Source organism: Drosophila montana, unplaced genomic scaffold, assembly GCF_035044405.1.
Source record: "Drosophila montana isolate Dmon_TW-CO22-7 unplaced genomic scaffold, ASM3504440v1 contig_402_1, whole genome shotgun sequence".
Taxonomy (NCBI): domain Eukaryota; kingdom Metazoa; phylum Arthropoda; class Insecta; order Diptera; family Drosophilidae; genus Drosophila; species Drosophila montana.
Genome location: NW_026998739.1, coordinates 407,116 through 421,368, shown reverse-complemented (window position 1 = coordinate 421,368; position 14,253 = coordinate 407,116). Strand labels below are relative to the sequence as shown.

The following is a 14,253-nucleotide window of genomic DNA, read 5'->3' as shown; positions in this document are numbered from 1 at the left end:
CATTCGAAACCCTTTTTAATTAACTCGCACAAAATGCGCGAACAAAAGATGCGCGAAAAACAACAACAGCCAAAAAAAAAGTACATTTTGTACGCCATTTTATTTGGATGTTGGCAGCGGGGACATGGTTAAGAGTAAACTCACCGATTGCCTAAAAAAAAAAACTGTTTACCAGCATTTTGTCGAGTTTTGAGTAGACTTTTCTTCTGGGATTTTTCTTGTATATATATATATTTATTTTTTTTGCCATCGCTGAGTTTTTTGCTTTGCTTTACAAATTATATTTCAACGGTTTTGCGCTTCATTAAAATTGCTGTTAAAATAACACACGCACGAGCGTAAGCAAGTAATGGAACATGAGGGGTGGTGGGGGGGTGGTAAGTGGCGGCAGGGGCTCTGGTCCGGGACTAGGGGAATGTGAAAACTCTTGCACAAGGACGCCAGCGACATACACGTATGCGCCAGCTGACAAGGCTTACAACATGATGTTGTGGCTGTGTATCCTTTGTTGTTTGCCTTTGTGCGTGCAACAACAACAACAACAACATTAACAATAACAGCAAACGTAAATAAAAGGAAACAAAAAATATACACATGGCCCACACAACAGCCACGCCCGCAAGCAATCTACAAAAAAATATTACCAACAACAATGCCCCTGTTAGCCCAAAGTATTGTATAACGGAAGCTGTTGGACGTACATAAATATATATTTATATATACATATATTTTATGTATACATATTTCTATCGGTTTGCGACTATAGCAACAAAATTAAAAATACCAAATCAAGATTAAAATATAAAAATGAGCATTTTTTTCTCTCAATTTTTATGCTTGCATAAATTCTTCAATACCAAGCCTTTTTCATGTTTCGATTGAAACTTGCTAAAATATGAACAATATTTAGAAATCGCTATTTAATATTTAAATATAAATTTACTGTTGCACACTTTTTTAAAATTCATTAAGCGTCAAGCTAGTATAAATTTAGCAAATTTCTTAAAGTTGAATTTGGCGACCTTTCCATTTTATAATAATTATTTAATTAAATATATAATTAAATATAATTAAAATATATAATTAATAAATATTGAAATAAATCTAAATATAATAATATAAACACAACTCAAAAAAATCTATATCTCCTTTACTCTGTACTTATTATATCTACATTTTTGTGATCTTCTATCGTTGGTATTAAATTTAATTAGTATACGGTATTGAACATATTTTAAAGTATAAATATTTATATTTTTTATGTATGGTGATCTCTACTACCAAACTACCCATATCTAATTATACATAAACGTAAAAAGATTACATTTTATAATTTTAACTACATATAAAAACTTGAACCTTTTTTTTTTAATTTTTATTCTATAAAAAAGTTTTTAAATATGTATTAAAAGCTCATTTTGTTCAAAGCTCACCTTAATATCCAATAATTTTATAACTGAGCGCACGAGGAAAAAATAAAATCCCATCCTTCCGACTTAAGATTGATAAAATTCCACAAAAGCTTTCAAATACTGTCAACTTACAGTCCGACAGCTTAAGAGTTTGGTTCCCAAGATATATAAAGGGTCTTTATTTATTTTAGAACCCTTTTTTGACATTTTCTGCCAAACTTGTTTTTCAATTTCAACCACAGATATTTTACCATAGACCTAGCCCACCCTCGCTCCACGCAAAGCTAATGGTGTTTAGGAGCCACTGATAGAGTGACAACAGGCCAGAAAATACGCAACGGAAATTCGGAAGGAAAGTGTATTAAATAACAAGAAGTTAATGAAGCGTGAGCCAAAGCATTGACAGCAACACCAGGAGGCCAGTGTAAACAGTTAGGAGGCAACAGGAAACCACAACAAAGTCAGGCACAGGCGAATAAAAAACATTCAAGTAGCAGCCAAGTTATTTATTACTCATATTCGCGCCTACACTTTGGGATCCTTTTGTTTCATTTTGGTATGCCCTGTAACTATGATCAAACAAATCGGGTGTTTTTTCACACGGTTTTCAAATAATATTATTCCAAGATAATAATCATAGTTATTTGATTTCAAATTACTTATCGCCTGAAGCTCGTAATTTGGCAAATTGTTATTAATAAGATGTAAAGGATTTTAGCAAGGCTTCTTGGATTATTCTCGCGAAAACAGGGCATATCGCAGCCTGTCACCTTAGGGCTTTACATATCTGCTCCTCTCTATTGTTACATTTTATAGAAGGAAAATGCGCAGCTGTTGTTTTTAAATTGTACTCCTTGTTGCCTGCGGTTTTGTCAGCTCGTTGTGACTGTTCATGTTACCGACTGTTCCTATACCGTGCTCCTTCCTTATGTAAGTCCGCTTTGTTGTTGTTGTTGTTGGTTTTGGGCATTGTCTGTGGAGGTTGCGTTGTGCCATTGTTTCTGACACTTGGCTCTAAGCGGCTGCTTCAGCGCTTAAAATGCCACGAATTGTGCATGTCTTCTTCTTAATTCTATTTCTTTTTTTGTTGTTTATTTTTTGTTGCGGCAGCGGTTTTGCCGCAAGATCCTTGTCAGCAGTTTTCCCCCGTTTTGTTAAACGGAAAATTAATAGAGTACACTTACTCTAAGGAAACAATGTGGGTTCTTTGGTTGTTCAAAAATAAATTGAATAAAAGTATAATTAAAAAGAAAATAATATTATTTTTAAGTAAAATCCATACTTCTGGTAAGTAAAGTAATTTATTATAATTTTAATTTTAAGTAATTTAAAATTATCCTTAGAATAAAAAGAAAATATAATTTTTAAAATGTACTTTAAAAAATTTTAGTTTGAGACGTACGTTATTTTAAAAACATGATTCTTTAATATTTGTATAATAAATATGCATTTTTTTTTAATTAAAATATAAAATGTAAAAATTCTGCTGAAAAACATTTTATCGAGGTGAATATTATTTTTTAGACAGAGCAAAATAGACGAAAATAAATTATTTGTTATTATATATAATGATAATGAGAATGCTAATAATGTACAAATAAGTCAAACATACATATTCACAAAAACAATTGAATTTATTAATTTTATTAATAATTAATAATTAAATAAAATTAAATTAATAATATACTACAAAATGAGATGGTTTATGAAGAAAAAATATATTTCAGAAATTTGAGCCGTAATGTGGCCAAAAATATCAACAAATTCAAATATTTCAAAATTAATGTAACTTTAAATAATCAAACTGAAATTTCTCATATAAAATATTATATTTCATGAAAAGCTGATAAAATGAATAAAATTAAGTTATGATTAATTATTTCCCAATAGTTTAAAAAAATCTATATTACCTAATAAAAATGTATGAATAATTCCCATTAGAGTTTAGATTCTAATAAATAATAATTGAAATAGAAAATATGAAAAATATCAATAAACTCATATTAAATATAATTCCAAGTGAACACTGTTAGAGGATATTTGTGTGTGCAATTTGAAATCAAATTATTGCTTATTTTCTTCTACTAAACAACAAATTTTAAATATGAAAATAGCAATAAAATATAGGCAGCTAAAATTGTATTCAAATTGTATTAAGCCTGAATTTAATTCCAAAACTAGTTGACTTGAAATTGAATTGAATTCGTATGAAAAGTTAACAGTCAGGAGCAGCACACACAAACACACGCGCACATATATATATATATATATATCAGCTGAGCCAGGCACGCTCTATCCACAACTACCGTCCGCCCACTTTATGCTATTCGTGGAGCTGCCTCTTTTATTTATTGACTGTTAAACTTTTCATTAGCCATTTCGTTTAATTCGCACACAATATCAAAGATTCAAAGGCAAAGGCAAACAGAGCGTCGGCAGAGCAAAAGCAAAGGCCAACTGAAAAAAAAATACCGCAATGGCGACAACGAATGGAAAAGCACAAGGAACAACAACAAGAACATCGACAACGACAACCAACGGCACTAAGTATAATGTATTTGTGTTGAAAGCAACCACAGCAGAAACTTTATTGCCTGTGTGCGTTTGTGTGTGTGTGTGTCCCTGTGTGTGTGCGCTTTACCACAGATACAATCAGAGCGCAATTGTCTGCGTTGATGAGCGAAGCAATGGAGCGCCCATCATGTATGCCATTTGCCCCCGCCTTCCCCTCCAGCCAACAACATAACCGCCCATTCACTGTGCTTTTTTATGACAAAAGAGAGCACCACGTAATCACAATGATAAGAATCACGCATCCCAACACAGACTTACTGACAGCTACATTCCGAATGACAAAAACCAGAATTATTTTCGTACGAGCAAAAAAAGAATGAATTATGTTCGTATGATGATTAAGTGAAAGTTGGCAAACTAAACAGAAAAAAAAGACAATGAAGACTAAATACGCTTTCTCTGCGTTAAAATACTTTAAAATGAAAGAAACTATAGAACCCCAAAGTTTACGATTTGTTCTGAAGACTTCTCTTAATAAAATCTGTTTAACATAACCTTACGACTTGTATTAAATATATTTAGAAAAATAAAATTTAAATATAACGACATAATTTAATTGTTAAGTTTATTTACCCAATGATATATACATTAGATAAGAATTAATTGTTTCATGAAACTTTTCTAAACCTTTTGATTTTGGATAAATGCTGTTAAAACCAACTGCTATCTTCCGCCAAGTTCCATTTACAGCACTTTCTGCACTTAGCACTTCAAATAGTACTACATAGTAACTGTCTAAAAAGTAATTCCATTTTTAGTCATAGCATAATAACGATCGATTTTAAATATAATTTTTAATTCTACTTATAATCAAACTGGCATCATATGGTTGCTTACTTATAATCTTGTATATGTCTAGGATATTTTTGATAAGACTTTATATATAGTCAACCATTCTATATACATATATGTTATTTGCATAGTGCCGAACATCGAGTAATCTAAGAATTATAGATTGATAGAAAAAAACAAATAAATAGAGAACACGCTACTCATCCTGCCAAATACAATGCCTGCCACTTTTTAAGACAAAACTATAATACCCTTTTGTAAGGGCATGACAAGTCCCACAAATTGTCTGTGCCCTTGCTTTAGCTTAAAGCGAAAACTTTTATTCAATGCGAAACTTTTACAAATAGCAAACAACATTTAGCGAAATATATACACACAAATACAAATATAAAGTAAGTATGTGTGTGTGTGTGTTTGCAGTATTTGTGCTAAAAACATCTGTGATGTGACAGCATGATGCCAAGCAGCCAGGCAAAGAGCCGGGCAGCTCTGACCCGTATAAGTATGCTACAAAAGCTTGCAGCTCACCTCCTTCCGTTGTGCTTCTGTGTAGAAGCCAGAAGTCCCAGACACGTCGTCATGCCGTGCGCACACACACATGCACACAGACGCACACTATGCAGTCGCAGAGTTGTGCACAATACTTAAACAAACATTCGAGTAGTGTGACATATACATATTGCAGCACTTACCCCCACCCCACGACCGGAACCCACATAGTACTTAGTTGCCCACCATGCTCCACTTGGACCGGAATAGAACGCAACGTGAAGCGATTTCCATGTGTAAATCAATATAACAATATAAATATATGCTATATGCGAGTTGAGTAAAGCCATTCCTACATTAAGCCTAAGCTAAAGCATTTCCCCCGAACAAACTCCATAAAGACTCCAGCTGTGCACCTATTTCTAAGCTGCATTTTTATACTTACGTCCGAACGAGTATATTGGTTTCTTAACTTGCACAAAAACCACTTTCGATAAGTAACACAGGAAATTTCACATTTGGTCAGGTCAAAAGACGTGAATATGGAACATTTATTTGTATATTTTGATACTTAATTTCGAAGATATATCCAATTTTCTTTCAGACAATTAATATGGACTTGATGTTTAACTAATGATCATCTTGATTAGATCTTTTAGTTCTTATACCAAGCCCAATGTATGAATATCTACTTTGATCAGCTATTACACAACCTGCGAACTGAACATTTTACACTCAAAACTGTTGCGATATTATTTCACGTTAAATATGTCTATTTTACGGCTGCATAAAAAGTGAAATTTATTTCTGAATTCATTCCCCTTGTTTTTACAATTTGTGGTTAGTTTTGCTGGCAGCATCACTTTTTAATGTCCTCTCAATTGGAAATAAAAAACCCAAATACACGCAAATCAATGTAGTTAATTTTCCACCGCGGTCTGCCAAAATATTTACCAATGGCATCTACATTGATAGCAATAAAAAATTAATTTGGTTTATGTAATTAAATGTGGTTAAGCCTATTTAAATTATTTGCACCTCTTTAAGGTCGCACAAAAGTATCAAAAATATTAATTTTCTATCGTAAACGAAGCTCTTGCGCGTTTTTGTCCCAGAAAAAACTTAAAACTAACTGAAAGATGAAAGTTTACCCTACCACAAAAGTGAGCTACTCTTTCTGAATGGGAGTTAACGAAATATATTAATATTTCTTACAGTTTGGGCAATATGAGCTTACACTATAGATATGTTTCGCGAGGATAAAAATCATATATTTGGATAATAATATCTAAACATTTTTTAGCAAATGTTTTCAATATGATATAAAGGGATATTAAGATATTGTACTCACCTAATGCCGCCCACATTTAATATAATCCGATTTTCGCCATCCATGTTGCATGCAACAGTTGTGGTAACAGCAGCCGCATGCCCAAATTAATTTCAATTAGCCACTCACTATTTTAAGTTTATCAATGCGAATTCACAAATCGATCAAAAATGCAACACTTAAACAAATTGTAATTTTAATGTTAATTTGTTATTATTTTCTTTTACTTTATGTTTAAATTCACTTTATTAAACCATTGCACTACACAAAAACACAACGCGAAATGCTTTTTAATTAGGGCGAAGGCCAGAATAACTCATCCACGTCCTTTGGTTTGCTTTGCATATCCTTTTGGTGCTTTGACTGCAAAGGGAATGAAATAGTTGGTTGTGGCGTTAGTTGTGGTTCTTAAAGTCAAGTAAAGTAATTCGTTAACCGAAATTGGGTTATAATCAAAAGTAATGTGTGTAAAATATGTAGGTCATAAGCTCGATGCAGTAGGCAATAATTTTCAATGTGTTTAAACATCACAGAGAGATACTTTCAAATTGAAACTTATATTGATATTTATCGCATAAAAGGACATCGCATGAGGACATGGTCATTAAATACTTATTAATGAATAAGAATTTCGTTTTCATTTCGTTTTTAAAAATATTTATGAAAGTACTGATTGTTTTGGTTGAAGCCAAAAAAATCGATACTGTTCGACATTTTGATCTAGATTTAATTTCGAAAATTTTGTAGCATACTTTAAGGAATCTGTAAAATTAATAAGAATCTAAAAACTAAGAGACGCATATTTCTTCGTTATAGTAGTTGTAGAAAAAACCATTAAAATGTTTTCAAGAATTTCTTATTGTCGACCTTTATTTATATTTTTCTGTATAAAAAAACTAATTGCCTTATTCCATAATTTTTTTCAAAAGCGTTAATATTTGAGCGTATTAATATTTGAGATATTTAAAAGTATACTTAAATTTATTAAATTTAATATACACAGAATTAAAATGCTAGTAATTGAAATAAAATACCCCAAGCATGAAATATAAATACCAATTAACTGTTTTTAAATTAGTAATTAAAATGCTTTAATTGCCTCTTTCCATATTTCTTACCCCAAGTTAGAGAAGATTGCGTGCCATTTTTCTTGTGACACGATATCGTGTAATAATACAAATACGAAAATTAAGACTAAAACAATACCATGAACGAAAAGAAAATATATTTATAGTAAATATTGTTTCCAAATGACATAATAATATTATAAAAAAAATTTATTTTAGCATACAATTTTAAAACACACATACTAAGTAAAATATGTTTCATTTTGGAAAAATTATAATTTCATTATTGTAAGAAAAATATAATTATAGATAAATGTTAAGATAATGTTATTGTCGTGTTTTAAACGTGCACATTTTTTATGCTTAGGTCCACTCTTGTGTATAGTCCCCCAGCTCCGACAGCAACTGTGGAGAACAGTGCGGGTGTTATAAATTCAATAAGCAGGAAAGAAAAGTCGCATGAATTCGACTTCGACATTCCATTAATTTAATATGTACAAGAGGGTATTGTCAGATTGTCAGAATCAAATATATAATAACATGAGATCCATCACAAATATGTAAATATGACAGCTGCTTCGGCAGAGCCCCCCATTTTGTTTGGGGCAAATTTGAAAGAAATTCTTCAGTCAACCCACATTAAACATGAGCGCTTGCTTTGTGGGGAATGAGGAAAAACTTTTGTTGCTTCAGATTGTGCTGATTGATAGTCAAAGAAATGGGAAAAAATTGTGGTATCAAATAAATAGCACGCGCCCTTAGATGCAAAAGTGACAAATGCTTCTTTGAAAGACAAAAAGAAAAATTGTTTCACTTTCCACGGTCAAAGTTTGGATTTTCGCGTAATTTGAAATAATAAATAGTTGTATAAGACATAATTTATGTGTTTTGCGTGATTGTGACAGAAATTTATTCAAATTGCATTGCGAATTTGATTTTTTTCTGTCAATAACAAAACAGTTTTTTATAAGGAAAACAGTTTTTGAAAGTCAATTGCCAAATATTGCCGAATATTTTAAGAATCATTTTCCTAGTATAATACATTTCTGCCGGTGCTAAGTTCTTTAATGCAGAAGCTTTGAATAGATTAGAGTTCAGAATATTATATTTTTAAAGTATAAGGAACTACACGGAGCATTTTCTGATAATATCTAATCCCTCTCAAGTAAACATTTTATTGCGATTATAGGAAAAAATAATGCAACAACTTTGTATAAAAAGAGCCAGAGGTATATACGCCAAACTTCGATATAGTGTTAATAAACAATCTAAATTTCTATAACATAAAAAATTAAATAAATATATTAAATCGAACTCAACCTTCGCAACTTAATCAAAAGACATGAAAATGTCCATAGCAGAGACATGGCCATAAAACCAAAGCCAATCAGTTTATCAGTCGATATCAGACGACAGCAAAGAATCATTACCTAAACTTTTGAAAATCACATAGAAAGGTATGCGAATAAGTACGAGAGGGCCACCAAGGGATAAAGTGGGTGAGGGAGAGAGAGAAAATAGATGGAGAGATATAGAGAGGGAGAGGCGGGGGGAGAGAGAGAGAGAAAAGGAGGATAGAATAAAACTGCTTGCTGCCTCCAATTGAAAAAAAAAATTGGCTTAGTGTGGGGTCAAGATCTTGATGAAAACTGTAAAACCAAGAGAATTAATTTAAGAAAATTGCACAGCTGTGCAGAATAAGTAAAAAAAGCTTCTATCAACAGCTTTCCACTCACGCACAATACACACACGTATATACATATAAATTTATATACCGGTAGGAATATATCACGTCGTTGAGGCATTTTTATGGCCAGCAGTCGAATGGGCATCGTTGCCACTTGCAGGGCATTTAACGATGATATTTTATTTTCTTTTTTTTTTTCTTTATTCCTACCACTTTGCATGGTATGCAAATTTTTTACTTGGCCGCACTTTTGCGCATTCTGGTAATAGCATTGAGGCCAAATTTAGGCACCAGGCCATGTGCTCGCTGTCAAAATAACAAAATGCTGGTTAAGTGCGGTGAGTTGACGACAAAGTCTGTGAAAAGGTCCATTCAGTTGAAGGTTAATCAACTGGCAAGGACTGAGGGACTCACCGGCCATATATATCTGACTAGTCAGACTATGTGAATATATTATTATGCGAGTGCCAGTGACAGTGCGAGTAGGAGTACAAGGACATGTTAACGAGTCCAGGCAGCTGAAGCTGGCACGGCTTCAAGTGCGTCATCAATCTCTGCTTCGTCGGAAATTTTCATTCATTGACTGCGACGAGTCAGAGGGCGGTGGAAGCGGTCGGGTAGGATAGGAGTAGGGCGTGCTTGAGTGCTTTTGATTCGCGCTTTGTCTTAGCCGCATTGTGCGCCGTCTGCTGTTGGCACTTTTGGCCTCAACTTCCAGTCAATCAACAGCTCGTTGATGCTTTCATAGATTGCCACTTTAAGGACTGAATAATTTTCACTTCAACATTCGGTTAAAACCATTGCAGATTCGTGTTCACATATGATGCCCAATAGATTGATAGGTATATAAAAGATATTGAACATTGTGTGCAAGACCTCTTAATCAAAATGAAATGAGAGTCCACACTTAACAACAAATCCTTTCTTAATAAGATAAGAATATGTAGATTGAACAGTTTTTATAAAAACTCTAATCAAACATCATCCCAAATTTGTTGCATATAGTTCCCTTAAATCATTTCTAAGATTGGAAGTTATCTACAGTAACTGATGTGTCTGTGTTTTCGGTAGCAAATAAAGCAGAACATTTCGCATAACAATACAACTTGCTGGATGCCTGGCTAAAAGTTTGGCATTGCGCAAACTAAAAACATTGTACAACAAGTAAACAAAAGAAGACAACAAAAAAAACAAGGAAAATAAAATAATGTGAAAAGCGCAAAAGTGGAAAGCGCACTGGCAACTGATCAGACAGAACAGACATAAATATACAAGTTTGCATCTCGCATTGTTTGGCTACCAAATTAAAGACAAAATCAATGCCAGGAAGTTTGTCTGTGTGTTTGCTTGTGTCAGTAAGCCATGACTGCAAGCAGCGCAACAAGGTCAAAATGCCAATGTCCATAGCAGAGACATGGCCATAAAACCAAAGCCAATCAGTTTATCAGTCGATATCAGACGACAGCAAAGAAAAATGATTATGCGAACAACTGCAACTAACTGATTTGCTTGCAGTCAAAGCCAAACAAATTGGCTGGATGTTATATAAGCTTGATTCATCTGATCTGTGCTTTTCAATTTATTTTGAGAACTATATTAGTCCACCTGATTTATGTAAGTGTTGTATAACACAAATTGCGTACAGATGGAAGTTGCTTTGATTATAATTAATAATTACACCTAATTCTCTTTTACCCGAATTAGTTTTACACGAATTTCATTTAACACGAGTTCAAAAGTTAACATTTCTCTCTTTTTACACGAATTGTTTTGCTTTAACATAATTTTAAACATTCTAAGAATTCTTTTATTAATTTTTTTAAATGTTTTGTGAATTTCGTTTGTTGTCAGAAAGAGACGATAAATAATATGCTGTTATGTTTTTATATATAAAAAAAATTTTTCCATTTTTCCATTTAGCCATTATCTGTTTTTACACGATTTAATTGGGAACTTATATATCGGGTAAAAAGATAATTAGGTGTATTTTATATATATTTATATTTAGTTTGTAGATAAGTAGAACGATCTTTTGATTAAAACAAAATATCTCTATATTTCAAATTGATAACGATATAGATAGTTTAATGAAAAATTAATAATAATAATAAAAAACTTATGTTGCAAATCAATTTGTGTACAATGAACTAAAGTTAGCAACAACATTTCTGCCTGTCTTATTTTGTGATACCTAATTTAATAGTGCACGGTGGGATGTAGATATAATAAATCACATTGAAAAGCTATTTATGGAATTTAAATAAGAATTTTGGAAGAAATTTATTCCGGTATATTCGTACAAAATGACACTGTAGAGGGAGTACTTATATAAGATTACATGGGTAGTCTAATAATTCCGACTAAAAAATCTAGATAATCTTTTTGGTGGAAATGAAACACAAATCTAACTTTGTCAAATTTTATATAAATACTTATAGCTGCAATAAAAAGGCAAGAAAAGCCAAAAATAAACTTTTGCACTGAATTAAAATCTCAAGAGTAAATCATTTCTCCCATGATAATAGCCAGGAATCCATAATTTGTTTCCCCGCCTCTGCGAGCCCCGCATAATCGCAAAGATATTCAATGAGTACATCAGCGTGGCAATGCCAACTCAGCAAACGCCACGCCCCATAAAACGAATAAAAAATCTAATTATGAATAAGGCACAAAAAAAAATAAAAAAGAAGAAGAAAAGAAGACAAGACAGCGAATTAGAAATCATTGTACGTTGCCAAATGAGATTATGTATATATGTAGGTATTTATAAGCACTTTACTATGTAGGTTTTTTCTTTTGATTATTGCTTGGCAGATGTTGCAACTTTATGGCTGGGCGTGGCCATTTGTTGGGCATAAAATTAGGAGCTCACGAAATTGAATTGTATTTATGCGATTTATCATATAATTTTGCCCCAGCCTGGGCATTCATATAAAACATGTTACACATATTCATAAATAACTTAAGCGAATATTAAGATAACAGCTACTGAATAGGATATATTTGCAGTAAGTAATTTGGTTATTTTTTGTATTCCTTATAAAACTCTGTTTATATTTTGATTGAAAAAGTGAAAGATAAAAAAGAATTTTGATAAATATGACAATATTTAGTTTGTAATCCAAATAAATATTATATTATATTATATCTTAAGCTTTCATATATAATTGGCGAGTATTATAAAAGTTTAATGACTTTTAATCCCGTTTTTTAATGTATCGCAAAGAAAGCGAACCGAAAATATTTTTAGATTTAAATTTGCATGATATTAAAATATAATACAAGATTTTCGAAATATTTTCTTTTAAATAAGATAATAAAGGCTTAATTGGGAACAATTAATACTAATAATAATTTTACTTAATTTAAAGAACATTTCACAATGACTACGTTTTATAAATTTATAACGATTAAAAATAAACACAATTAAGTCGGCTCTTCTATATACTAAACCATGTATTTAACTGTCAATTCCCATATGCAATAATGAGCTGTTAACTGGCACTTCGATATTAACTGCTAGTCAAATGCCATAAAGAAATCAAACAAAGCGTAGTTTAATACCCATAGCTGTTAGCCTATAGTTAAACATGTTTATAAACCTGTAAAATCTAATGTACTTGGCATTTATTTTGCATAAAGTTACAATATAAAATGCACATAAAACTGATGTAAGCAAATTTACAAAAATATTAAAATAGCATGAATGCCTCACCAGGTAAACATTGGCATCCCCCTACCGAAACTAAATAAACATTTTGTGGTGATGGGCGTGGTTTGGCTATCGTAAAACCTTTGCTTTATGGCCATGAAATGTTTGTCTGGTTTTGCTAACTTAAAAGCAAACATATTTGCTTTTAATTAAAAATCCCCCGTGAAGCTGACTAAACGGCTTTGCCTGCTTTCGACACGAAATCAAATTGCAAATACATATATTTCGATTGCAGTTCGTAAATGAAATTAAATTAGATATTTTCCAATATGCCAGCCAGCCTGACCTAGAAGTGATATTAGTATTTGTCTTCAACATCGTCGCAATAAACATCAAGATATAAATAAGAAAATGGCTGCCTTATGCAACTTGTAAAATTTGAGTAGAGATAAAACCTGTTGTAGACATAAAATATTTATTAAAAATCCAAGAGAATGCCAAATGAGCATCAAGAGTATAGTTTATTAAAACTGTATGTTTACCTCTTTAATATTATATTATGTCATTTAAATTTGCAAAGATTTTTGAGTTAAGGCCTGTAGAAAACGAGGCTCTCGAGCCAAATATGAAATATGATATATTTGGGATATCTGAGAACTGGGCAAAAGTAAATTCTCTCTAGCAAAACATTCTTTTATGTTATATTTTTCGTATGCATATATATTCTATTATATGTCATGAGTGCTTGCCTTTGCAGATGGAAATGAAAAGAAAATAGTTTCTTAGACCTCCTGCCAATGCCAAAAAGCAAATACATTCATGCGCACCCCTCTTTGCCGTCCTCATAGTTCAAATAACTTTTTTCTTGACAAACCTAGAAACAAATTTTTTATTTTTACGGCGCATAGAGGGTGGGGCAGGAGCAGGAGCAGGGCGGAAGTGAGTAAAGCAATTTCTGATTTATGTTGCACATCTAACAGAGAGACTGCAGAAAAGTTAGCACTAAACATATGTATATATAAATATATAGCAGTTAAATGTTTTCATGGCCCACTCACAGCTCAAGCGATTGTCAAAAGTTTAGCATACTGCTGTGAAATATGGGTGTGATAGATAGTTGTAGAAATATATTATGATGAGCCTGTGGCATGTCATAACTGTCAATGAATTGAGAGAAATGCCAGATTGATGTTGGTTTGAGCTCTGGGCTAGACATGATTGAAGCAAAACTTTTTGAAATGCAAATAAAT

At 32.1% G+C, this 14,253-nt stretch overlaps 1 protein-coding gene across 4 annotated transcripts in view; it reads right to left on the bottom strand.

Moving 5' to 3' along the window:
- Positions 1-14,253, bottom strand: part of Shawl (Shaw-like) — a 94,625-nt gene that overhangs the window by 53,502 nt on the left and 26,870 nt on the right. For all 4 annotated transcript variants that reach the window (XM_064698116.1, XM_064698118.1, XM_064698119.1 and 1 more), the window contains one exon: positions 6,619-6,960. In XM_064698116.1, coding sequence (XP_064554186.1) covers positions 6,619-6,662 — 44 coding nt within the window. In that variant the 5' untranslated portion in view covers positions 6,663-6,960. The remainder of the gene's footprint in view (positions 1-6,618; positions 6,961-14,253) is intronic.